The sequence below is a fragment of the Halichoerus grypus genome, chromosome 15, assembly GCF_964656455.1.
Source record: "Halichoerus grypus chromosome 15, mHalGry1.hap1.1, whole genome shotgun sequence".
Lineage (NCBI taxonomy): Eukaryota > Metazoa > Chordata > Mammalia > Carnivora > Phocidae > Halichoerus > Halichoerus grypus.
The window spans coordinates 42,487,214-42,514,111 of record NC_135726.1 but is presented as its reverse complement, the minus strand read 5'-3'; the positions used below and the strand labels follow the sequence as shown (position 1 = coordinate 42,514,111).

At 44.0% G+C, this 26,898-nt stretch overlaps 1 protein-coding gene across 12 annotated transcripts in view; it reads right to left on the bottom strand.

The window, feature by feature from the left end:
• Window positions 1–26,898, bottom strand: part of TDRD12 (tudor domain containing 12) — a 68,493-nt gene that overhangs the window by 26,446 nt on the left and 15,149 nt on the right. For 11 of the 12 annotated variants that reach the window (XR_013444252.1, XR_013444255.1, XR_013444254.1 and 8 more), the window contains exons 6-15: window positions 24,431–24,486; window positions 22,918–23,003; window positions 18,786–18,975; window positions 18,123–18,215; window positions 9,403–9,500; window positions 8,753–8,829; window positions 5,834–5,914; window positions 4,012–4,072; window positions 3,551–3,658; window positions 1,166–1,351 (exon numbers count right to left, since the gene is read on the bottom strand). Coding sequence is in view for 7 of the 12 variants with exons in the window: in XM_036068997.2 (XP_035924890.2) it covers window positions 1,166–1,351; window positions 3,551–3,658; window positions 4,012–4,072; window positions 5,834–5,914; window positions 8,753–8,829; window positions 9,403–9,500; window positions 18,123–18,215; window positions 18,786–18,975; window positions 22,918–23,003; window positions 24,431–24,486 (1,036 nt within the window). In the remaining 5 variants the exon portion in view is untranslated. The remainder of the gene's footprint in view (window positions 1–1,165; window positions 1,352–3,550; window positions 3,659–4,011; window positions 4,073–5,833; window positions 5,915–8,752; window positions 8,830–9,402; window positions 9,501–18,122; window positions 18,216–18,785; window positions 18,976–22,917; window positions 23,004–24,430; window positions 24,487–26,898) is intronic. The other variant, XM_078063084.1, reaches the window with a different exon arrangement.

Sequence of the window (26,898 nt, the reverse complement as noted above, 5' to 3'; positions counted from 1 at the left end):
CCAGCTTCCAGGCACCGGGCCTAAAAGCAAGCTGACCACAGAGATGTGGAGAAAGCAGAGGACACAAGAGGCAAGACCCAGGCATCATTTCTGGCCCAGCCCCGATTCTATCTCAACACAGGCTGCAGGGATGTGGTCCACAGGGGTCAGCTGCTCACTGAAGGATGGAGATGTGAATACATAATAACCCCACCGATGCAGACTTCCAAAGGGCAATCATTAAAACCACATGGCAGAATGAGAAAAATGAGTCTCTCTCCTACACACAACGGTGTCTTTTCTTACTATGATCTTTCACCTTCTGATGAGGAACAGAGCTGCACTCACTGTATCCTCTGAGACATGTCGGGGACAGAACTCTTCTGTATGGGGGTTCACCTGACCACCCGGACCCCGCAGAGCAGGGCTCACTACCCCCATCACCTGACCCCACACCCCACTTCTCTCCTTTCCAGCATCCTTCACAGATCCTTGCAGATTCCTGAACATGGGAAGAATAAAGTAGGGTTCTACAACAGTGTGGGATGCTCTGAAATAATTAAAAGAATGTGAGACACGATGACAGAAAGACCCAAGTTCTAATCCCACTTCTTGTCTCACTTGTCAGATGAGGCTAATTTTCTCATCTAGGAAACAATGAAAACCGTACACGGCCAACCATCTCACAGGGTGACCGTGACAGAGGAACTGAATCAGTGGAATAAGTTTATAAGCGATATATTCATCTCCAAACGCCAGCAATCTCTTGGCTCAGCCGATGGCCACAACAGGGGCTCAAGGGGAGAATCAGTGGCAGAGAATCAATGACTCTGGTAAGTTCCTGTCTTGTCATGGAAACCAAATGAGTAATGTAACCCAAACTTCACCAAAAGTTCGGCATAAAATTTAAAAATAAATATTTTAGCCATGTTGTCGTGGAAACAAGACTATCTCCAACTGGGCGCCTGGGTGGCTCAGTTGGTTAAGCGACTGCCTTCGGCTCAGGTCATGATCCTGGAGTCCCTGGATCGAGTCCCGCATCGGGCTCCCTGCTCAGCAAGGAGCCTGCTTCTCCCTCTGACCCTCCCCCCTCTCATGTGCTCTCTCTCTCTCATTCTCTCTGTCTCAAATAAATAAATAAAATCTTAAAAAAAAAAAAAAAAAAAAAAGACTATCTCCAACTTACTCCATTTCTCCTTGGTAGAGACTTGTAGCAGCCCCCCGTTTGCAGAATCGTAAGGACCGGTGGGAGGTACAGCAGAGGATCATGTCCACAGTGAGAGACGACCACCACGTCACAGCCCCGGGCTATGGGAGGCCAAGAGTAGGATTCCGCGTGCCTAGGTCCTGGGAACTTGTTTCTTTGAAGAGCCTACAAAACATCAGCCACCAAAAAACCACAAATGAAGCATAGAAAACTAACAAAAACTCCATCTCTTTGCTCACTTCCCCCCCAAACAGCCACTACACATTGCTTATTCTGGTATTTTCTAAGACCTAACTTGACAATCCCCAAGTCTTTTCTCAGCACCAAACTTCTGCCCTAAGACGCTTGCTTTTCTAGGCTCCAAATTAAAACCAAGTGCTTAGAGCTCACCAGAGCAAGGATGTGGCTCCTCCTAATAATCTGTGAATACATCAGCTTTACTTACAAACTGTTTTTTTTTAAACATGCCTTTATTGGGGTGCTTGGCTGGCTCAGTCACAGGAGCATTCAACTCTTCATCTCGGGGTCATGAGTTCAAGCCCCACATTGGGTGTGGAGATAACTTAAAAAAAAAAACCCACATGCCTTTATTTGCTTATTTTTCTATGTAACGGTCACTAAAACCTCCCAAGTGTGGCAACAGAAAGAGTTCTCCAGCCACAATGACCCTACGTTCCAAGAGGCTGAATTCATGAGCACAATTTGTGGGTGATGTCCCCGTCCGCCCGGCCCTGAGCCCCAGGAGCAGCGCAGACCAGCGACTGGGCGTCCCACGTGCAGCCGTCACCCTGCGGCCTCCCGGCACTGTTCCTGCTGTCTGCAAGGCCGGTCATCCTTCCTGGCTGACTTTCTTGCTTTGGTGGAGAACATATTTCAGGAGTGTCTCTCTTGAGGAAGTCAATTCTTGTGAGACTCTTGCATGTCTTGAAAATGTCTTCATTGCTAGTTTCGGATGGACCTCAAGGTTGGAAAGAACTTTTCACCCGAATCTCGGAATCAGCGCCCCTCTGGTGTTACCAACGGCAAGTCTGAAGGCATTCGTGCCCTTGGAAGCCCCCCGATTGGACGCTTCACAGCCAAGTGCCCGCGATCCTGCCCCCTCGCTGTGGCTGGGCTCGTGGGATGAGGACTCTCGTAATTTGGACAGTCCCTTCCATGAGGTCTGGAAATCACTCGTGTGTTGTTCTTCTCAGAATTTTCTGCCCACTTCCTTTGCTCTTTTTAAAAAATCCCACTGCAGAGACTGGACCTCGAAGTGACCCTCAAATTGTTTCCCTCCTATTTCCATCTCCTTGTCTTTTTGCTCTACTTTCTAAGAGTTAGCTTCCATTTTCTCTAATCTGCTGCTTGGTTTCTATCTCTACAGCATTCTGAACTTGCAAGAACCGTTTTTATCCTCTGGGCCTTTTTTATAGCGCCCTGTTATTGTTTAATAAATACTGTTAATACTTATCTCTGAGGGTATTTATTTTGTAGCATTATCTTCTATTGCCTACACTGTTTCCTTCAGAGTTTTATTTTGGTCTTTTTTTAAAAAAATGCTTTTATTTTCTTTTTAGGTGGGAGGTTTCATCAAATGTCTAAGGATCCCTGATGTGTGTTCGCCAGGAGGAGGCCCACTAAAAGCAGGCTGGAAGACATGTGGCCAGCGCAGAGCTCGGCTCCATGAGCGCCACACCCCTGCAGGAAGCCAGGGCAGCGAGCAGGTGTCTTCACTGGGAGAATTCATCTGAAGGGCATTTCTAGGGCCGTTCAGTTCCTTCAAAAAGATCATCCTTCCCGAGAGGCTGACTGTGGATGCTCAGGAACGGGCGGAGGCAAGTTCAGAACCTCCTACTTCTCTCCTTCCTCTACTAGTCAGCCACACTCTGGTGCCTGTTTTCCATCTTCTGAAAGCCTGTGCAAATTTCTAGGCCACTAAAGACTTTGTTCTCAATTCAATTCATCCTTGTGGATTTAGCCTCTTTCTTCCTGTCCTTTTTTTTTTTTTTAATCAAGAAGGAAATAGAAAAGCATGCGTGGTCAATTTACTAACTGGAATGGCAGGTCTCTAAAGCAGTTTTGAGAACACTCGGAAATACAGCATAACTACCCTGGCAACTTGTTGCTCCTTCTAATAAGCCCCTTTCCAGAGACGCATTTGAAAACTTAGTTCAGAAAAGCATTAAGAATTATACAGTGGTTTTGCCACTTATAGGAAGTAAACCTGAAGAACACACGAGAACTTAATAACAAAAGCTTAACAGAGGATTTCAAGAGCCAAGAAACGACACAAGTGCAGCTTTGGAAGGGTTTCCTAAAAATCCTCCTATGTTTGAACAGGTCAGCATTCCTTCATGAGCCCGCCTTCAGGAGCACTTTTACCTTTCTCAGGTCTGCCGAAAGCGGCGACGCATCAACGGACAAGCAAGGCTCGATCTTGTGCCTGAGCACGGCCGAAGGCTGCTGGGGGCCGGACCGCAGCCTCTGCAACTGAGACAGCACGCCCCACAGTTAGTTAGATGCCCCCACCCCGCCTGCCAGCGCAGGAAGTCAACCACTTTATGCAAAGGAAGGACAGCCTAGGTATATATGCTCATCAAAACCCACCCAAAACTACCAAAATGAATGGAAGGAAAATGAAAGGAAGAGCATCTACTATCCCCCACCAAATAATAATTTCTCTAAAGCAGTAATTCACTGGAGAATCTCTAAAAGGGTGTCTTCAGGGAGAGTCCCCACCTAAGGGGGTTTCTCTTCTAATCTCAAATCCAGACGAGGAAGGAGACGGACTTAAAGAGTAAAGAGCTGTCGTGGATTTTTCATTTTCTGTAGGGCTGTCCTACCTGCCTTAGATCAGAGATCCCATCAGTTCTCAAAGGATCGGGATTTAAAAACTGCAACAATCTATAAAATAGTGAAAAGGACAATTTAAAGGAAAAAGGAGTGTTAATATTTCCTCAACTGAGTTATAATTTTAATTCTTCCTTGACAGAGATAAAATGAAATACACAGTTGGCCCCTGAGCCCCACGGGTTTGAACCGTGCACACCCACTTATATGCGGATTGTTTACGGGACAGTACTCAGAATGTACTTTCTCTTCCTAATGGTTTTCTTAGTAATATTTTCTCTTCTCCTGCTTACGTTATTATAAGAATACAGTACATGATACATAAGACGTACAAATACATGTTAATCAACTACGTTATCGGTAAGGCTTCTGGTGAACAGTAGGCTATGAGGAGTTAAGTCTGGGGGCAGTCACAAGTTACATGCAGACTTTTAACTGTGTGGGAGGTCAGCACTCTGAACGTCCATGCTGTTCATGGGTCAACTGTACATCCCAAGGCAGAGCTGTGAAATTACTGCTCGTCCCGTTTTGTCCTGTTTATTGTGATAAAAGGCCAAAGAGGTCGGGTCAGTACGGAACTGGCCCCTGAACCCTGGCCCCCAGGCTGTGGACACAGCGCCACCAATCCCAGGAACACCTGTTCTGACATGAAGAAAGACTGCAGGACCACCGGGTCATCTCACGTTGCTGAGAAACCCGCCACCTCCTCCCTCCTGTGCCGTAATCCGGAACCACTGGCAGAGTCACTGCCATCGCTGAATCAACGGGTTCTAAGTAAAGGGCATTTAGCCCATGAGGAGAGAAGATACCACCTTTTAATACAAAAATAAAAGGCAATAGAGTACCTCGGGGTTGCTTATCAAGTTACAATTTAATGTAATGAAAGTAAGAAATGAGCTGCACGGGTAATGCAAGGTCTCTCATTCCAGGGAAAACCACCAGGTGCAGCCCCATGGCTTTCGGGGAGTAGGGTGGAGGGCTGCCCTGGGAGGAGGGGTCAACACAGCTGCGCTGACAGCCACCCCCAGGTCTGTGGGCTGCAGGGGGTGGCCAGTGAGCCCTGTGAGGAGCTCCTATGGGTGCAAGGGTGTTGCGGGGCCAGAGGGTGGGCTCTGGGAGGCAGGCAGCCCAACGGTGTTGCAGTCAACACCCTCCCCCCAGTCATCCCGGGCCAATCAGTGGACACAGTACAACCCACCCCAATCTGAACTGTCGTAAATCCCTTGTCACTCTGGTGACTGACTTCAGAGCAGCCACAGTTACTTGGACTATAAGGGTGTTTTTAGGCTGGTATGGTAAGAAATCATAAAAATGAGTATGAGAATGTTTCATGGATTAAACAAGTAGGAAATAAAGTTACTACTCTGTTGTTAACTCTTCAGTGAATACCTTGTGAATCTGACAAAACAAAAAACAAAACCCAGTTCCACACTACAAGTAATGAAATAGTTTCTCCAGCAGGTGGAAGACCCCTTTAGCCATCAGAAAACCAGGAAGGCAGCAGATGTAAACCCATAGAAGACCAACAGCCCCAAAGACAACCATATCTAATTTGTTTCATAAAACTTCACCAAAAGAATCAGGAAGGGGAGGCAGAAAATGACTATTTACAGCGGAACAAATATTTAAAAAAAAAATCTACCCTAGCGAACAGGAAAAACAATTAACTTCAAAGCCTACAGCGGACATTGTAGGTCTATTTTCCACATAGGAATGCAGGTTTGAAATAAATAATAAAATCATATGGAAATTCTTCCTGCTTATAATTTTATTAAAATTATTTTAAAAAATGTAGACCAAGGAAATAATTCATACTTCACACAGCCATTCTTCTCATTGTGTTCTTTCTTCTCGGCCAACCTAAGTGGTTTCTCATTTGGCCTCTGACATAAAGCACTAGAAACCAAAAAACATTGATTAGAATCTCCGAGCCCATTGCCCCAATCCTGAAAATGCCTATATTTTCTGGGAGAAAACTCAGTTAAGTAGCACTGAGGAGTGTGTCGCTCTACATATGCAGATTTATTTCTGTGAGAATGGACACTCTGCCCTCTAAGGATGAAAACCACATTGAGGTTGCTGGTGCTCACCAAGAGGGCCTAAGCCCTCCACAGCCGGTCTCTCCTCTGACCTCAGCTGGAAACCCTGTGTAAAGCACAGAACTGAAGGGGACAGAAGTCAAAACCTGCAAACCACCAGAATCGTGGAGAATTCCCAGGGATTTTACACTCCTCTGTCTCCTGGTGTTGGCCTTGAGGGTGGCCCCGAACACTGAACTGCACCACGGATGTGGACACCAAGCACTGAGAGAAACCTTCTATTTCAAGCCAGAGAAGCAGGAAGGGGAGCCACAGGCCAGACAGCTACACTGACTGATTTCCTCTTTTCCCTTTTTCTCTTCTGGCCCTGCCCCATGGGCAGCTCCAGTCATGCAGCTGCAGTGGTGACAGGGGGCTGTCACCCAAAACTCCCTCTCTCTAGAGGATCTAGGAAATGGACCCCGGGGTCCAAAGATGTGGGGGAAACCTCCATCTTTCTCCCCTCGTTTCCACTGCTGTTTCGTTCCACAAGTGGCCCCAATCACACAGACCTGGCATGGCCGTTTCTCCATGAAAAGCCATCTACCTGGACAGAGGCTCAAGGACAGGGAGCATCTAGAAAATGGTCAATGTGAGGAAAATCCTGGAGAAAAGAGAGTGTGCTGGAGAATGACCCAACACAAGTCCCAGGCTCGCCCCAAGCTGAGCATATTCAGAACAGACCCAAAGTGGAGCTGCAGTCACCACCCAAACGAGATGGAGCCTGACACCAGAATGGAGTCACTGACTTCCTGCTAAAATAAACAACAAAAACACCAAGGCCAACATTGTCCAGAGGATTTGAACAGAAACCAGTCTCACACCATGATATTCAAAATATCCAGAATACAACACACAAAGAATCAGGAAAACCAGATCGACTGTCAAGGGAAAAGATGATCAGCAGGTGCGAACTCCAGGATGGCAGACAAGTGGGAATCATCACGTACTTTAAAGCAGCTATTATAACCATGATCCCTAAGAGAGGGAGGGGTGAGTACTCTTGAGTGGAACAATTAAAGTTCTCAGCAAAGAAATACAAACTATAAAAAATACCAAATGAAAATTTTAAAATGGAAAAATACATCAAATAAAATTTCAGCAGGATGGAGATGACAGAAAGCTCAGTTAAGTTAAAGATACATCAGCAGAATTACTAATCTGAAGAATAGCAAGGAAAAAAGGTAAAAAAAAAAAAAAAAAAAAAAAAAAGAGCCAAGTCTCAGGGGCCTTTCGGACAGTATCAGAAGGTATGATACTTGTCTCATCAGAGTCTCAAAAGGACGGGAGAAAGAGATACGTGCAGACAAACATCTGTATGATGGCAGCTGAATACTCTCCAAATCTGATGTAAGACAAAAATCTACACATGAAGAACCTTAATGAGCACCAAGCATAAGAAACAGGAGAGAAACTACACCAAGGCATATGTAATTAAATTGCTCAAACCAGAAACAAAGAGAAAATCTCAAAAGCATTCAGAGGAGAAAGACATGTTGCAAACAAAGGAACAAAGAAAAAGATGACAGTAGCTTTTGTGTTAGGAATGATGCAGCAAGCAGACAGGACACCAGTATCTTTAAAATACAGAGGAAAAAAGAACTATCAACCTAGAATTCTATACCTAGCAAAAATACCCTTTTTTCAAAAATGAAGCTGAAATAATTTTTCCAGACATACAGACGCTGGAAGAATCCATCACCAGCAGACCCACAATACAATCAACAGTAAAGGCAGTCCTTCAGGGACAAGCATAACGATACCAGGTGGAGATATGAATCTACACAGTGAAAAGCACTGACGGTAACTATGCAGGTAAACACAGAAGGTATTTTTTTTTGTTTATTTAAATCTATCGAAAAGACCACTGACCGCTTAGATACAAATGATACTAGAGCCTAGGATGTATAAAGAACGTATAAATGAAATGTAGGACAACACTAGCAGGAAACCCAGGAGGGGAGGAATGGAGCACATGACTAAGATCTTACACTATTTGTGATACGGTGTAATAATAGTACAACTTTTCTGTGATTTCACAAACATCATGAACCCGCCTCTTGATGCAGACAGAGTTAAGGTCAAAGCCTCGGATATTCCTCCTGAACAGCCAGTCTTTGCCCCCCACCACCTTGTACTGCCTTCTGGCCCACATGTACCAGCCTTTACATCAGGACAATTCCACTGGACCTAACTCACAGAAACAACTTTGTCCAACAAGGTAACACAGAGACTCTAGAGCCACTACCAATTTCTGGTCAGTTGTGCTACTAACCAGTTGTTATATATTTTTCTTTAAAATTAATATAGGTTTACGGGCGCCTGGGTGGCTCAGTTGGTTAAGCGACTGCCTTCGGCTCAGGTCATGATCCTGGAGTCCCTGGATCGAGTCCCGCATCGGGCTCCCTGCTCGGCGGGGAGTCTGCTTCTCCCTCTGACCCTCCCCCCTCTCATGTGCTTTCTCTCTCATTCTCTCTCTCTCAAATAAAGAAATAAAAAAAAAAAATCTTTAAAATTAATATAGGTTTAATCAAAATTTCTGGACCACTCTTTATTGAAATTGAATCCTTTCCTATCATCAATCATACAAAACACCATGTAAGACAGTATTACAACTCATGTATCTATTCGATTACACTAAATTTTCAAATCATACCTTGCTGCTGGTGTATCTGGCTCAGCATATATGGTTATCCCCCTCTTTGTTGGCCAGTACATGGAGGATTCAACACACTGTAAAAAAATTTTTTTAGAAAGAATGTGTATGCTAGCAAGATACGTATTCTTATGGAGCTAAAATTCCATGGGAGTCATTCTCATAAACAACCATCCCAGATCATTGTCAGGCAACACAGACATGGAGACACAAAGAACTGGATAATGTGGTTATGCCATGGCTACAACCACTAGATTAAAGTGTCCAAGTAGCAAGCAGGTGGCACTTCAGATAATCACTATTTCAAATGTCCTATAATATTTCACTTGTCTTGTTGAAGGACTGGAAAGACAGGTTGGACTGGAACTATTAGAGTGTCCCATAATCTCAGGTTTTCACACGCTTGTTAAATGAGCATAAATACCCAACCCTGCAGAGAAGCCCCTAGGCCAGCAACAAGAGGGAAGCTAGAGTTCTCTTGTTTTTTTGAATTAGAGCCAACACACAAACTATATTTCTTCCTGAAAGACACGACCACGACCAAGAATTTCTTAACAGAAAACATACTTTGGTTCCTAGACTTCAAATGAGAATATTCTAAAATTAACATCGTATGAACTTTATACCTAATGAACATTTTAAAATACAACCTTATTTATATCTTTCAAAGAGATGCACTGTTGTTTCTTTTCAGACTTTTTTTTAGGTGAACTTCTCAATGAATCCAGATTACATTTTATAGTTTTATCTGCAAAATAAAAAGTGAAAAAGACCTTTCTTAGAAAGTGCTATTGATAGAAAAAGGATTATAAATTTAAAAGTACAATCATAAAAATCTTAATACATGAAATTATTATGGAATAGGGTTTTGAACTAAACTTTACTTGAGGAGATTAAATTTTAAAGTCTTGTTTCAAACCTTGTCACACTAAAAGATGTTTAAATAATTCCTTTACTGGCTTACTAGCAATTAAACAATTTATTTTCCCAACTTGGCAGACTATATTTTTCAAAGAGGGCCACACCATGTCTCCCAACATACGCGCTCTTCTTACAATTTGTCATTGACATGTGTCCCACCGAGAGGTGGGCTCTGTATTCCCTTCCCGGGAGCCGGGGGGTGGGGGGGCTTGTAAACAACATGAAAGTGGGGTTATGCGACTTCAAAGTTAGACGGCCAAAATGCCATGTACTTATGACCTGTCCTCTTTTTTTTTTTTTAAGATTTTATTTATTTACGTATTAGAGAGCGAGAGAGAGAGAAACAGCATGAGAGGGGAGAAGGTCAGAGGGAGAAGCAGGCTCGCCACTGAGCTGGGAGCCCGATGTGGGACTTGATCCCGGGACTCCAGGATCATGACCTGAGCCGAAGGCAGTCGCCTAACCAATTGAGCCACCCAGGCGCCCTTATGACCTGTCCTCTTGAATGCTCACTGTCAAAACCCAGCCAGCATGCTGGGAAGAAGCTCAAGCAACCCCATGGAAAGGTCACTATAGGAATTTCCCAATCAGCTGCCAGAGATGTCACCGCCTAAGTTTCAAATGAATCCATCTGTTTCCTCACCACCAGCCCTCAGGTCTTCCCAGCTGAGGCCCCAGACACTGTGGAACCGAGACAAATCCTTTGTGTTATGCCCATTCCAAAGTCCCCACCATAGAATCCATACACATTATAAAATGGTTTACACCACTAACCATTATCAAATGTTTGCTACAAGGCGATCAGAACCAGAATATCAACTATAACTCAGTTTCAGCAATGATTCAGGATCACACCTGTGCATCTCACTTCTTAATAGCACAGTAGGTAGAGAAGGCATTAGAAAACAGGCTGGATTTGAATAGCCAGCAGGCAGCAAAATTCTAAAGCAGACTCAAGTATCTTTATTCCTTAGGCCTAGATCTGATTTGGAAAAGTGACAAACACTGTTCAGTGAATATGAATAATCAAGCGAGGTAATTACACTTGGGTAAAAACTGAGGTGTGATGGAAAGTAAAAGAAAAGGAAATCAACCCAGCAATCATTTTTTAGGGTACGACACAAGCAATCCTGGAAAAGTGCTCACACTAAGCATCAATAAGAGCAACACAACTGAAATGACAAGGTACATCTTTTACCTATTAAATAACATAAATCACTAAAATAAATAGTAAATGCTGGAAATGTGAGATGATGTTGTAAACTGGTCTAATCTTTCGTTAAAATAATTTGGTGCCCAAGCCTGCTTGTCATGGGATCTTTGGGTCTGAAAATACATTCTCTCTTCAGGGTGTAATGTTATAAGCCAAAAATAAAAATTCTGATCTGGATCCAGAAGTGATGGTGATGGACGAAATTTGCTGAGAGAAAATAAATGTCCAAGCAACACAAGCTTTCAAACAAAACCACAAAGTCCATAAATCAATGCCATCATAAATGTTAAAAAAAAAAAACAAACAAACAACCCACAAAGGTTTTGTCAGGGAATAGAGATTCACACCTGAGGAAATGGAGATAAAAGAGCATTTGAAAAGGACTCTAAAATAAATACACTTAAGATATCCAAGAGATAAAAAGGACTCATATTCATGAAACAAAGCAGGTGGATATAAAAAGATATGCAGACATAAAAAAGAACTTATCAGAACTCTAAGCAGCAAGAAATAGTCATCAAATTGAAAACTCAAAAGAGGAAGTTAATACTAAGTTGGAAGCTAAGAGAAAAGTGGTAATTTAAAGAATTAAGAAAACCTTTCAAAACTAAGTTCAGAGAAATAAAAAGAAAATGCAAAGAAAGCTATGAAAAACAGATCATAAATGAAGAAACACTAATCTACATCTAAGAGGAAGAAGGATAAAATTTTTAAAAACATTAACATCTAATACTTTTCAGAAATTCAGGTTAGACATGAATTCTACAATTGAAAAATTCCAAGTGTTAATAGAATAAATTTGAACCATCCACTCTTAGACACATTGTAAAGAAACAGCAGAATATCAAGGATAAAGAGAAAATCTAAAAAAAATCAATAGAACATACTAATTACTTACAAAAGAATAACCAACAGATTGATAAATTAGGAGAAAATGAACTACTATCTCCACTGTTGAAGGAAAATAACTAAGAACCTGGCATACCATATCTGGTTTAACTATTACCAGATGTTAACATCTATTACCCACAATCCCCTTCTGAAAGTACTAAAATATGTACCTGAGAAAGAAAAAAATAAACCAGCTGGGCAATAATAATCCTAATAACATTAATAACCTAATTTAAGATGGAGTTGGGAAGCCAGAAGGGGGAGCTCTCAGGCTGTACCACTCCTCACAGCCCTTTGTGGACCCAACAGGAAGAGATGTACCTTGCATTTTCCAACAGGAAGAAGCCTACTTTACTTACCCTAGGAGGGGGAAGGAAGATTTTCTCCTTGCTCAGCAACAGCCCAGCCAATGAGAGACTGTTACAACTCAGCCAATGAAGAGCCACTACACTTTGGACTCCCAGTTTACTTCAATGGACTTTTTGTTGATAACGGCCCCTCCCAATTTCCCCCTTTTCTCTATAAAAGAGCATTCCTCTCCTTTGTACTCTGCATTCCCACATAGTTTTGCTGTAGCTTGCCTGTCCTGAACTGTAATTCTCTACTATTCCCATATAAACCCATTTGCTGGTAAAATAACTGCCTGTTTTATTTTCAAGGTTGACTACATATATATGCCAATGTGTGCTGATGTATAAGTCAAATGAATGACAACGATGCTAGGGACAAGAGGTAGGGATTAGGAATATTTTGTCATCATACTTGTACTACCTGTGAAGTGGTACAGTGTTATCTAAAAGTGGACTTGGGTTGGTTGTAAACGCATGTTGTAAACCCTAAGGCAACCACTAAAGTAAGTGAAAAAGAAGTATAACTGATATGCTAAGAAAGGAAAGAAAACGGAATCATATAAAATGCTTAATTACAACTACAGATGGCAGACAAAGAGTGGAAGATAAAAATAGGAACAAAAAACAAGGGAATGAATAGAAAACAGTAACACATATGGTCAATATTAATCCAACTCTACCAATAGTCACTTTAAATGGCAATGGTCTAAATACACCAATCAAAGAGGTTGTCAGAGTGAACAAAAACAAGACCCAACTAGATGTTGTCTACAGGAAACCCACTTTAAGTATGAAGACAGAAATTAAGAGAATGGAGAGAGATACACCATGCTAACACTAATCAAAGAAAGCTGAAGTAGCTATATTAATTTCAGACAAAGTGGACTTCAGAACAAGGAAAATTATGAAGGATAGAGGCATTACATAATGATAAAAGAATCAATTCTCCAAGAAGACCTAGCAGTCCTTAAGGTGGATGTGCCTAATAAGAGAGCATCACACTATGGGAGGCAAAAATGCATAGAACTGCAAGGAGAAACAGATGAGTCCACAATGATAGTTGGAGACTTGAACACTCCACTATCAGAAATGAACAGAGCAAGCAGGCAGGAAATCATAAGGATATAGCTCAGTTCAACACTACCATCGGTCTACTGGATGTAACTGAGATCTATACCCTACTTCACTCAACAGCACAATACACCTTCTTCTCAAACTCACATGGAACATATACCTAAACAGAACACACTCTGAACCATAAAACAATATAGGCCATAAAAACACATGAAAATTTTAAAAATAGAAACTATACAATGTATACTTTCAGACCATAATGGAATTAAACTAACTCAGAAACAAAAAAAAAGCTGGAAAAATCCCCAAATACTGAGAGATTAAACAACACACTTCTAAATAACACTTGGATCAAGAAGAAATCTTGAGAAACTTAAAAATAGTTTAAACTAAGTGAAAATTATGATATAGCTTATCAAAATTTGTGGGATATAGTAAAAACAGTATTTGGAAGGCAATTTATAGCATTAAATGTATATATAAGAAAAGAAGACAGATCTCAAGTCAATAATTGGTGAGAGCTATCCTCCTAGCTTGGAAACGGCTGCCTTCTCGTGTATTCTCACATGGAGGAGAGGGAGCGCTCTCATCTCTCTTTCTCTTCTTACAAGGGCTCTATGACCTCATTTAACCTAATTACCTCTGAAAGACTCTATCTCTAAATACAGTCATACTGGGGGTGTTAGGGCCAGGGCACACAACTCAGTCCACAGCATGATTTTCTTTGAAAAGGATCAATAAAAACAACACGCCTCTAGCCAAGCTAACAAAGAAAAACACAGATGACACAAATTACAAATATCAGATGAAAGAATAAACATCACTACAGGTCCCATGGACATTCATCGACAAATAAGAAATACCATGAACAACTCTACGTTCACAAATTTGGTAACCTAGATGAACTGGATCAATTCCTCGAAAGCCACAGTCTGCCAAAACTCACACAACTCAGTCCTCAAACTGGTAGGTGGAGCAGAGAAGAGGGCATCTGATCTGTGCAGGCAGAGGAAGGAACCTTGGTGATGGAGAGCAGGACATGGGAGCCCAAGCAGAGTGAGGTGAGCACTCGGGGGGTGGAAGAGGGGAGAGGCTTGGAGCCAAGTAGGGTGAGGAGGGTGCCTTTGCAAGGGTGGGAGTGAGGGACAACCCTACCTGGGAATGCAGAACCCAAGTGGGGGTGGACCTACGTCTAAGTGAAATGAGGAAAGTGTCCACAGGGCGGCTGTGTGTGTGGCAGGGGGATGGTATCAGCCTGAACTAGGTGAGTGATGGAGGCAGGGGAGGTTTGAGTGGTGTGCTGTCAGCGAATGGAGTGGGAGAGCGCATCTGTGCAGAAAGGGTAGTAATGGCCGTGAAGAACTGGTTACTTACACAAGCAAAGAGTGGTTGCCTATCTAGAAGGACTGACCCCATAAGTATCTATAGTAGGAATAAAGGCAGATAGGAATCTTAGAGTCACAGAGGGACATGACAAATTTGGGAAGGCAGAAAGCTAGAATAATCCAGCAGCAGCAGGATCTCCATTCAAAATATTGCTGTCAACTCCTGGTTTCCAGTACAGAAATCACAACAGATATAAAATCTATAGAGATGTAAGTGTATATATGAGCACGGATGCACACACACCCAGTCCCCAGCTCTGTCCACTGAAGGGCCTGGGAGCAACCACCATGACAGAAACGAACACACCCAGCTCCCAGATGTTTCAAAATGCCATTCTCCATTCAAAGGAGCCAGGGGAACTTAGGGAACTGGTTGAACCACTTCAGGGTCTCAGATAGGAATCTATACTGATGTGGATTAATGAGCAAATGAAAAGGAATGATAGCAGCAGCCAACAAAATATTTGCAAGGTGAAGAGTAACTTTCAGTGGAGAAGCCTGGCAGATGCTAATTAATTAAGCGATCAAAGGGATCCTCACCAGTATTGGGACACATCAAAGTTTTATGTACGCTGGTAAGATGGAATGAGATGAACCCAGTGTCTCTCTTGAGGGATCCCTGCCACAGGTGTGTAAGCTCAATCTCATACAATTGAGACATTCTACTAAGCAGCCAGTCTATAGTCTTTCCAAGTGTCAAGGTCATAAAAGTCAAGGGAAAACTGAGGAACCATTCCAGACTGAAGGAGGAGAGAGAGGCTCGACGGCGGAACACAAGGGATGCTGAGTCGCACCCGCCTGCCATAAAGGAGTCACAGGGAAGAGTGGCTGAACCTGAGGTTTAGGTGATCGCGATGTGTCATTGTCAGTTTTCTGACTTGTATGGCTGTATTGTGAATATTTTTGAGAATATCCTTGTTGCTGGGAAAAACACACTCAAGTATCGGGGAGAGATCCAGTCAGCAACTTATCCTCACATGCTTTAGAAAGAGTTCTCTGCAAAATTCTCCAACGCTTCTGTAAGTCTGTGATTATCCTAAAATAAAAATCTCATTTCGAAAATGGACGTAAGCCCTGTGAAGGCAGACTTGTTTCCTTCCCTGCTGAGCCCCTAGAGCAGTCCTGACACGCACGGGCACTTCCAGAATAGCCGATGAATACATACACATGGCTCAGGGGTGTGTGAGCTAGTCTGTCAGAGAAGTCAAGACAGGGGGGCGCGTGGGTGGCTCAGTCGGTTGAGCATCTGCCTTTGGCTCAGGTCATGATCCCAGGGTCCTGGGATCGAGTCCTGCATGGGGCTCCCTGCTCAGTGGGGAGCCTGCTTCTCCCTCTGCCCTGCCCCACCCCCACTCATGCACACTCTCTCTCTCTCTCAAATGAATAAATAAAATCTTTAAAAAAAATAAAATAAGTCAAGACAGGTCTAGAACTAAGTGATAAGCCTAGAAATGGTAAATTAATTGTAAGGGTTTCAAAATCTGGAGACAACCACCAAAGTAAAAAGGTAAGGGGAACGATAAAGGTTTACCTCTTGGGAACAGCCTCAGCTAAGGAGAGGCTAGAAAGATTACTTCTCATCACTTTTCACTCCTTCTGTCCTATTTGATTGTTTAACCAAGTATTAACAAAGTATTATGCTTTGATTTAAAAAATGTAAGACAATTTCAAGTACCAAAAAATAATTAAAATACAGTTGAAATACCTTCTTACCATGATTACAAGGAAAAGGAAATCTTTGCTTGGGTAAGTAACACCTAATAATTTTGTTTTCCCATGACAATCAGTTACATCTCACATCGGCTTTCCTTTCTTTTACCATCAACCTTTTCCTTTTCAAAGACATACACAGTGCTGGGGCACCTGGGTGGCTCAGTCGGTTAAGCAGCTGCCTTCGGCTCAGGTCATGATCCTGGGGTCCTGGGATCGAGCCCCACGTCCGGCTCCCTGCTCAGTGGACAGCCTGCTTCTCCCTCTCCCTGCCACTCTGCCTACTTGTGCTCTCTCTCTAGCAAATAAATAAATAAAATCTTAAAAAAAAAAAAAAAAGACACACACAGTGCATCCTGACACTGACCACGGTAAGGAAAAGTGGGAAACGGTTACTGTCCAGCAACCTGGGGCCACTTAAAAAAAAAAAAAAAACACAAAAATGATGACATATTCATGTGATGGAAAGCTGGGCACTGATTAAACACAACATAAAATGCTTGGTATTTTTCATGCTCCAGTAGAAGTGGGCCCATATTTCTATTCCATGTGTTTTTCTGCCATCAGTAACAGGGGCATGTTTCAGCAGGAACTCTCAGCTGAGACCCCTGCAGGAGGCATGTCAGAACACAGGGTGGGGGCCGCATGTGCCACGTCGGCCACGGGCCATGTCAACTGTGTATGTGGATGGCCCGTTTAATAAAGTCACTGCAATGGGAACAGTGCCTCCCCCCACCCCACCCTGATCACACAGGAGGAGGGACACCAACATCCCGTCTGTCTCACGTCAGAGCTCATGTCCTTAAACTCAAGTGATCCTGGACATATCTGACCTACAAAGAAGTTCATCCATATGTTAACTGAAAAACACTACACAGGGGTATGTATAGAATCCAATTTCTGTGAGATAAAAATGTTATGCACAACCCTCACACCTGGAAAACTCTGGAAAGCAAGACTCTCATATTTTAGTAAGTAGCTATTAAAGATGACAGGTTTTTAAAACTTTGATTATCTGTATTCTTCTACAATAAACAACATTATCAAAGTAATTAAACAGAATGCTAACTGTAGGGAGTGACTTCGTTGGCGAAAGCTTTAACTTAGTTGAGGTTTACAGTGTACGTGCATGAAACACTCGGTGTACACGCGCGGGACGAGGAGGGGAGTGGTACAGGAATTACCACAGAGGGTGACCGAGAATCAAAGAGGCTGGCAGGTTCCACTCTGGTCCAACAATTCCCACCTGTTATGTTCCTTGGAGATACAGAGTGAAAGACTGGGTATTTCTACCCTCTTAAATGCCTCTTTCTTTCATGTGCCCCCCCGGTTTAAAATAAAAATCACTCACAAATCCATACATACACTCTGAGAACAAATAATAATCACCAGTGTATGGCTGGGCTGAAATAAATCAGCTCTACACGTAAACAAATGCCTGTTACAGTAAAATCCTCTAAGTAAGGGGGCGCCCGGGGGGCTCAGTCGGTTAAGCATCCAACTCCTGATTTCAGCTCAGGTCATGATCTCAGGGTGTGCACAGCACTCTGCGCTCAGTGGAGAGTCTGCTTGGGATTCTCTCCCTCTGTCCCCTGCCCTGGCCGGCTCATGCTCACTCTCTAATACATACATAAATCTTAAAAAAAAAAAAGTCCTCTAAGTAAGAACTGCAAGGCCAAATTATCTCTGTCAGCATCTGCATCGTAAACTGATTCCATGAGATTAAGAGAGAGAATTACCACAGCCCTTCTAAACAACGCTTATAATCTGTAGACCACTGAGAGTGTTCTTTTAAGCTGCCTGTGAAATAAGGCAAGTGAACTTACCCAGATACATAGCAGCTGGCCCAGGGTCACCAACAACACCCTTGGGCCCCGGACGCTGGAGGGACTGAGCCAGAAAAGTTAAACCACGTGAATCTGACAGAAAGAACACAATTCAGGATTACAGAATGAAATAAAACCCAAATGACAAATGCAAAACTCAGTGGCATACTACTTTTTTGCTGGGAGGTCACGGGAGACCTAACTCGGGGCCGGAAAGGAGTGTGAACGATTAATTCAAGGAAAACTGAATTGAGAGAGAAACACTTAAAAAATTGTTTCCACTGTCCACGACGGTCTCCTCTCGTATTTCCCTACTAATAAACAGCTCTTCTTAAATGGGTCTAAAGTGGTAAACATTTGACCTTGTTTTGGTAACATCTTTAAATTATAAACTTACAGACTTCTGAATATGTAACTCCATGTTAATAAGAAATTGAGAACAGTTTTTTCCTGGTCTCATAAAAACAAACTACAGCAGCTCAGGACTTCAAAACCTGTCACAAACTCACCAGGATTAAAATTAAAATATTAGATTTTAATATTTTAATAGTCCAAGTCTTTGCCTCCACATGGGGAAAAGTTTGTACAATTTACATCAGTACAGTAAGATTCATATAAATAGGACAGTTTAAAAGAAACATGTATTGGTGAGAATCCACTCACTTTCCATTCCTTGCAGATCTTTTCCTTGCAAAAACATTGGCCAAAGAGTAAGTGCTGGATTGAGTTTACTGGAAAAGGATGCTGACTTTATACTCAATCTTGATTTCTCTACAGAATCAACGTTTTTATTCTCCTTGGGTGATATGTAACGAGCGAAGTTCTTCGCAACCAGATCATCATTAACACAGACCTGTACAATTTTCAACATTCCATGAATAAGACAGAGTCAGGCGACTGTTCAGAAAATATCCCAAACTTAACCCCAAATTTCAATCTTCAGAAAAAATTATTTTATAGAACATAACTTGATAGAAACCGATCTCTTAACTTCTGCTCTGGTAACAGAGGACTAGATACTTCTGACCAACCCTCCTGGTAAGAAAAACAATAAGAATCTGTAAAAAATATAAGAAATATCTTCTTGAGCAAAAGCACCGGGGAGCTAACATGACTTTGCTGGGCAAAGATCTGGGGGGATGACAAAGTCAAAGCCCAAATCATAAAAGGAAAAACCTATAAAAATTAAAAATTTAAATTTTAGACTGCATCAAAATTTAAAAATTTCCACTCTTCAAAAGACATTATTAAGAGATGAAGGGCAGGGGTGCCTGGGAGGTTCAGTCATTTAGTGTCTGCCTTCAGCTCAGGTCATGATCCCAGGGTCCTGGGATCAAGCCCCACATCGGGCTCCCTGCTCAGCAGGAGCCTGCTTCTCTGTCTCCTACTCCCCCTGTTTGTGTTCCCTCTCTCGCTGTGTCTTTGTCAAATAAATAAATAAAATCTTTAAAAAAAAATCTTTAAAAAAAAAAGAGATGAAGGGCAATCCAGAGAGAGAGAGAAAAAATTTTTTAAATCTTGTATCTGGATGGACATGTATATAAAGAACTCTCAAAATGCAATAAAAAGATGACAAACAACCCAATTAAAAAATGGGCAAAATACAGTGGAATATTGCTCAGCCATAAAAAGATGAGATTCTTCCATTTGCAACATGAATGGACCTAGAGGGTATTATGCTAAGTGAAATAAGACAGAAAGACAAACACCATATGATTTTACTTACATGTGGAATGAAAAAAAACAAATGAATAAACAAACAAATAGCACAAACAGACCCATAAATACTAAGAACTGATGGAGGCCAGAGTGGGGGGATGGGGTGCGCAAAAAGGGTGAAGGGGAGAGGGAGATACAGGCCTTCAGTATGGAATGAGTAAGTCATGGGAATAAAAGGTTCATCGGGGGCACCTGGGTGGCTCACTTGGTTAAGCGACTGCCTTCGGCTCAGGTCATGATCCTGGAGTCCCGGGATCGAGTCCCGCATCGGGCTCCCTGCTCAGCGGGGGGTCTGCTTCTCCCTCTGACCCTCCCCCTCTCATGTGCTCTCTCTCTCTCATTCTCTCTCTCAAATAAATAAATAAAATCTTAAAAAAAAAAAAAAAGGTTCGTCGGGAATAGAGTCAATGGTATTGTAATGGTGGTGTGTGGTGAGCACAGCATAAGGTACAGACTCGTCAAATCACTCTACTGTACACCTGAAACATCGTATATCAACTATACTTCAATTTAAAAAATTATCCAGGGGCGCCTGGGTGGCTCAGTCGTTAAGCATTTGCCTTCGGCTCAGGTCATGATCCCAGGGTCCTGGGATCGAGCCCCACGTCGGGCTCCCTGCTCCACAGGAAGCCTGCTTCTCCCTCTCCCACTCCCCCTGCTTGTGTTCCCTCTCTCACTATGTTTCTCTCTGTCAAATAAATAAATAAAATCTTTTAAAAATAAAATAAAAAATAAAAAAATAAAAAGTTATCCAAAAAATGGGCAAAAGATCTGAATGCACACTTCATCAAAGAAGATACACAGATTGCAGATAGCATATGAAGAGACACTCAACGTCGTAAGTCATTAGGGAAATGCAAAGTTAAGCCACGATGAGATACTTCTACACATCCATCAAAGTAGCCATCCAAGCACTGAAGAGGACGTGAAGGAACTGAGGCTCTCATCCATTGCTGATGGGATCGTACAATAGTTAACGGCTTTGGAAAACCATTTGGCAGTCTCTTACTACCTATAATCCCATCCAGATATTTGACTCCTAGGTCCTCACCCAAGAGAAATGAATGTATAGGTTCACAGGAAGAAATGTACATGAATATTCATAGCAGCTTTATTTGTAACAGCCCCAAACTGGCCACAACTCAAATGTCCAAAAGACGTGAACAGGTAAATCCACTATATAATATCTGGACAAGAGAAGAGTATTTGACAATAAAAGGGACGACGTGGATATATGCTAAAATAATTTTGTTGCGTGAAAGAAGCCAGGCCAAAAAGAGAAAACCCTGGCATATCCTTGTGCTTCCTTAGGGAGCTGGAAAAGGATGCCAGGCCCTGTTTTTCTTTTTCTGGCAAAAATGACCTCACGCATCTGCTCTAAGTTCTCTCTGCTAAGAAGTTTACCCTCTGCACTCCCCCACCATGAAGTATGGCCAGAGAGAGAAACAGACCTACTTGAAAAGCAAGAAGAAGCAGGTCAGTAGAAAAGTTTAAAGATGTTTCACCATACCAGTCCAACAGCAGCATTTTGTTATTTTTACCAAACTAAAATAAGCAATGAAAAGCCACCGGTGAAACTGACAAAGACGTGGGGGAACCCAAAATGCACCAGAAAGACTAACAAATGAACCTTACTGTAAATGAATAACATCAACACAATGAAGAGGGAGGAGAAGAAAAGAACTAACCTAAGTAACTTCAGAATATAGTGTTCTGGCTGCATGCTATTTGCCTTTAGACAAACTTCTTTTTTGGGGTGCCTGGGTGGCTCAGTGTTAAGCGTCTGCCTTTGGCTCAGGTCATGATCCCAGGGTCCTGGGATCAAGCCCCTCATCCGGCTCCCTGCTCAGCAGGAAGCCTGCTTCTCCCTCTCCCACTCCCCCTGCTTGTGTTCCTTCTCTCGCTTTGTCTCTCTCTGTCAAATAAATAAATAAAATCTTTGGGGAAAAAAAACTTTTTCACAGGAATGTGGGTTAGCAATTCTGGAATTACTTTATGTAAATATTAAGATTAATTGAATTAATTATAATGTAGCTAACAAGAGCAGGTTTCTCACTGTTGGAAACACGTGTCAAGGAACGGGGAGGGCCACAAAGAACCCTGTGAAGCTGGACTGGAATGAGAGGTACCAGAGCTCTTTTTCTGAGAGAGAGAGAGAGAGAGAGAGAACGAGTGTGCACATGTGTGAGCGGGGGAGGGGCAGAGAGGGAGGGAGAGAGAGAATCTTAGGCAGGCTACAAGCCCAGCACACAGCCCGACGTGGGGCTCCATCTCACGGCCCTGAGCCACGCAGGCGCCCCGTCCAGACAGATCCACGTACAGACAGACAGATCCAGGCATCAATCCGTGTGCGTGTGGAGTAGTGCACATACGCGTACTTCCTAACTGTCTGCAGAGAGGGCCTACAAGCAGCGACACCCCAGCAGCAGGGAGCACATCTCGTGCCCCGGTCTTGCTATCTGAATACCACTCTTCTTTGAGAAGTGGTTGATTCTAGAGCTGGGCTGGAGAATGACAAAATTAGCCTAGAGCATCTCGTGGTACCAAAAATAGAAAGTTTCCGGCCATGATGGGGCACACTGAAAGGACACGTAAGCCACTTTGAAGCTGCTGCTAATGGCCAAATCTGGGACAATTTGAACAAGAAAATAATGACAGTAATGTATTCTATCCCCTAGAGTAAAACAAACAGCCAAGAGTCAGCACTAAGATAAATTACTGAACCAATTAATAAATGGGGGAGAAGGGCCAGTTCTTCTTTATAGAATTCCAATTAAAAATGGAGAAGGCCTGGGGCGCCTGGGTGGCACAGTCCATTAAGCGTCTGACTCTTGGTTTCCATGATCTCAGAGTCTTGAGGTCGAGCCCCATGTTGGGCTCTGCACTCAGCATGGAGCCTGCTTGAGATTCTCTCCCTCAGCCCTCCCCTGCCCTCTCTCCAAAAAAACCAAAAGACAAAACCAAAAATTTCCATGCTGTGTGAATGACATTCTTTTCCTTGGTGTTTACTCTGTTTGTTAAAATAAAAAACTTAAATAAGAATGAAACATTTTTAAAACACAATTCTTTCACTCACTTTTTCATTTCTTATAGTTGCATAAAGGTAGACCTCAAAAGTATCTTCTTCCACGGCACACAACTTGGCTTCCACCTGGGTGGTTGCTAATAACATAAATGAAAAAAAATAAATCAGCTGACATTGAAACAATTCCATTCCACCTAGTAATCCGTACTAAGCATCACCCGGAGTCACCATACCGAACGGCGTCCTCCTGGTTGCAGGGGGGGGGGGGGGCGCAAGTGGAGGCCAAGGCTCTCCTGGCCTGGGGTCAGCTGCATACCCTCCATCCCCACCCACAGCTGCTGCTCCTGCCCCCCTGTGAACATCTCCTCCAGTGGACTTGGCCCTCTTTCTTCCAGCGACTCCCAAATCCCCTTCCCACTCAGTCTTTCACCTGAGTCCATTCCACCCTGCAAACACCCCATCAGTCAGAGCTCTCAGCAACTCAGACCCAAGCACCCAAACAGCAGCTCCAGGCGCGGGGAGTTTCAGACACCAGGCTCAGTCCTTCACACACTGTTTCACTTCACAGCTGTCGCTGTCATGTACAGGGGAGGAGGCCGGGCTCAGAGAAGGCTGCAGGGAAGCTGCGGAGCAGGATGCAGTCCCAGGCGCTCTGCTTCCTTCACAGCTGTATGTCCCAGCATCCCTCCCCCCTGACATGGGCCCAGACTCCAAAGCCAGAGGCCCTCCCAGCCTCCCATCCCCCCCGGGGCCCAGCATGTGGCTATTCCTCTGGCCAGACAGCGGGGCAGTGGAGGAGAGGGCCCAGCACCCCAGGCATTTCACACCTGCTTCTCCTCAGAGCAGCCCCGGGCGGCGGGCACAGGGACTTGGCTCCTGCCGGCCAGAGGTCAGGACAGACGGCCCATGAGGCTGCACTTTACCGCCAATGATAGAAAATAAAGAGAGCACGCCATACAGCTGCTCTGAGACAGGCTGCACATCTGAAATCGGCAATGATGACAACGACACAATCAACATGCACGAGATGGGGCGCCTGGGTGGCTCAGTCATTAAGCGTCTGCCTTCGGCTCAGGTCATGATCCTAGGGTCTTGGGATCGAGCCCCGCATCGGGCTCCCTGCTCTGCGGAAGCCGGCTTCTCCCTCTCCCACTCCCCCTGCTTGTGTTCCCTCTCTCACTCTCTGTCAAATAAATAAAATCTTTAAAAAAAAAAAAAAAAAATGCACGAGAAAAGTTCAGCTTTCCATCACCTGCTGCTCCGTGAAATGCACGTACATTTATTTCTGCAGGGCGAAGCTCCCATGCAAACGAAGGGCCCCTCACCCAAAGAGCCCCTTTCTCATTTCAACTCTCAATTACTAACGTCCACATCCACCCCCAAACTTTCAGGGGTGCAGAGTTGCTGTGACATGGGGCGGAAGGAGTCCCAGGTAACAGATGAACCCCTGTGAGGAGGGGCAAACAGCTGAAGGAGCACATCCCAAACCCCCTCGCCAACGGAAAGATAAACCAGCCTGAGCGTTAGTTCAAAGCAGGCTTTAGTGATGATGCACTTGCCTTACCTTTTAGGATGTTCTGGAAGTACTGAATAGCTGCGCTGTCCCACTTCTTGGCAGGTCTGGAACAGTAAACAGATGCAACCTTATCAAATAAAAATCCGAGGCTGGGGAACCAACATCACTTTGTAAGCCATACGCTCAATGTTTCTGACACTACGTGTTGAATGTATGATGCCTGACCCTGCTTTGGGGGTGACGATCCCAGCCGCACCCTGCAACGGGCTCCTCTCGTCACTGCCACCGGCACCCAGGGCAGAGACTGAGAACAGGCCCGCCCTGGGGCTTCCTGAGCAGCCCGTGCCTGCCACCAGGGCATCGTCCTTCCCAGCACCAGTGTCCCCCGGGACCTGGGACCTATCGGTCTTCCCAGCCAGAACACAAGCCCCCTGCAGTGTTCAGCACTAGTATGGAGCGAGGGCTCCATACAGCCTGGTGAGACCACAGGGAAAGAGAGGCCGGGCGGAGAGCCACCGGCCAGTCGCTCATGGTATCCCCACCCTGCTGACACCTGCCCTCTGTCTCCCACGTTCTATCATCTTGCCCTTTCCTGTGCTCTGGAAAGGAAATTGTAAGAAGAGCTGTGGGCAGTGGAAGATGAAGAGAAACCAGTATTTCGAAGCAAGGAACAAAAATAACTAAGAAAGGGTAGAGTACTATGTTTTATGTTTCTCTGCTGGTTTGATTTCCCAAATCAATGATGGTTTGATGCCACCGTCATCCTCCAAGGGCTGCTTTAAGGATCAAATAAGGTAATGTACAGAAAGCACTTAGTCCCACACCTAGGCAAAGGTATTATTTAATTTACTAAAAAAGATATTTAGCACATTACTTCAAGAAAATCACAAAGGGTTACTAAAAGTAAAAAAAAAAAAATTAAGACAGCGGTTCTAAAACCATTGCTACACACAAAAAATTTACCTAGTAAGTTCAAAAAAAATGAAATATAGATTTCTAATATGAAAATGGCCCAAGAGAAAAATCAATCTAGGCTATTCACAGGTAAACCAGTCATTCAGTCCGTGTGTCTGTCTGTCTGTCTCTCAAACACACACATGAATAACCACATGAAGAGACACCCAACTTTACAAGTTAGAAAAATACAAATTAAAACAAAATACCATTTTCACACAACAAACAAGCAAAAATGAAAAGCTTAATGATAGTCAACGTTGTGTGGAAAAGCAACACTCTCTGTACCCCAATGATGTGAGTACACATCGCTAGTCCTTCTGGAGGGCCATTTGACAAAATCTATAAACACTGTAACATACGTATCGAGACAGACATTCTAGATGAACTGCCCACACAAAGGGACATGTGTCTGCACGGAGGGTGTGCCCACGACTGGGGAAGGTGGTCACGCAGAGGGGGCGAGGATGAGGGGGACTCTGGGGGAGAGCTGGGTGTGGACAGACTGGCAACAGAGTCAGCCCTGGGGGGAGGGTGAGTAGCTGGCTGCTCTGGAAGAGGGACAGGGAAGAGGCAGGGGTTGCTGCTCTGTGGGGGACCCACTTTCCTGGAGTCTCTGAGGTGGTGGTGGTGTGGGGGGGCTGCAGGAACAAGCAGGCTCAGCATCCATTACTGAAGCTTCTGAAGCTGGCCACAGGACGATGTGCTTACCATCTCCAGGAAACAACAGGTGCTGGGGGGTGCAGGGAGTGGGAATGGAAGGTCTCCATAGATCCCGCGAAAGCATCCACAAGAGGGGTGCCTTCCAAGTTCCGGGAACAAAATGCAACACCACCACGACATGCAAGTTAAGCCAGAACTGTGCTGTGCCCACAATGTTTCTTCCCGTAACACCACAGTCCTGGGGTGGGGGTACCAGGAGGGAGGAAGGGGAGGGCTGCCCCAGGACCTCAGGTAGTGCTCGGTCCAGACAGTGGAGAGCGCAGCCATACCCCTGCCACAGCAGTGTCCAGTGCAGGGACCCTGGTGAGTCCTGCACAAACACTGGCAATGTGGCCCAAGACTAGGAAGACGGGGCAAACATGGGGGCGGGGGTGATACGTGCACATGGGCATGCACGTCCACATCTCCACACCATGTTTTATTTGGATTTATCCATATTCTTACAGGAATGCACAGCGCACAGTGGTCTGCAAACAATCTAGCTGGCTCTCAAGAGAGGAACAGTCACATAGAGCAAGGAGCCAGTTATGTTCACCCCAGAAAGTCCAACAGTAGGAGGCCGTACATGTACTAGCAAAGAGCTTCAGCACACTCTTGGCTTAAATCTACAAATAAGGCAGTAGGTTCTAATTTTCATGAAAGGCTCCACACAAACGAATGTGTATAAAGTACTGAATGAGGTGTGCAAGCTCAGAGCCTGAACAGGTCCCAGAGGATGCGGGGGGGGGGGGGGGTGGCTAGGGACTGGAGAAAAATGCAATGGACTTTTTTTTTTTAATGCTCCATGATCCTGTATTCCCTTTCTCTTTACAGTTAATTTATTACTTTTTGCAAATTAA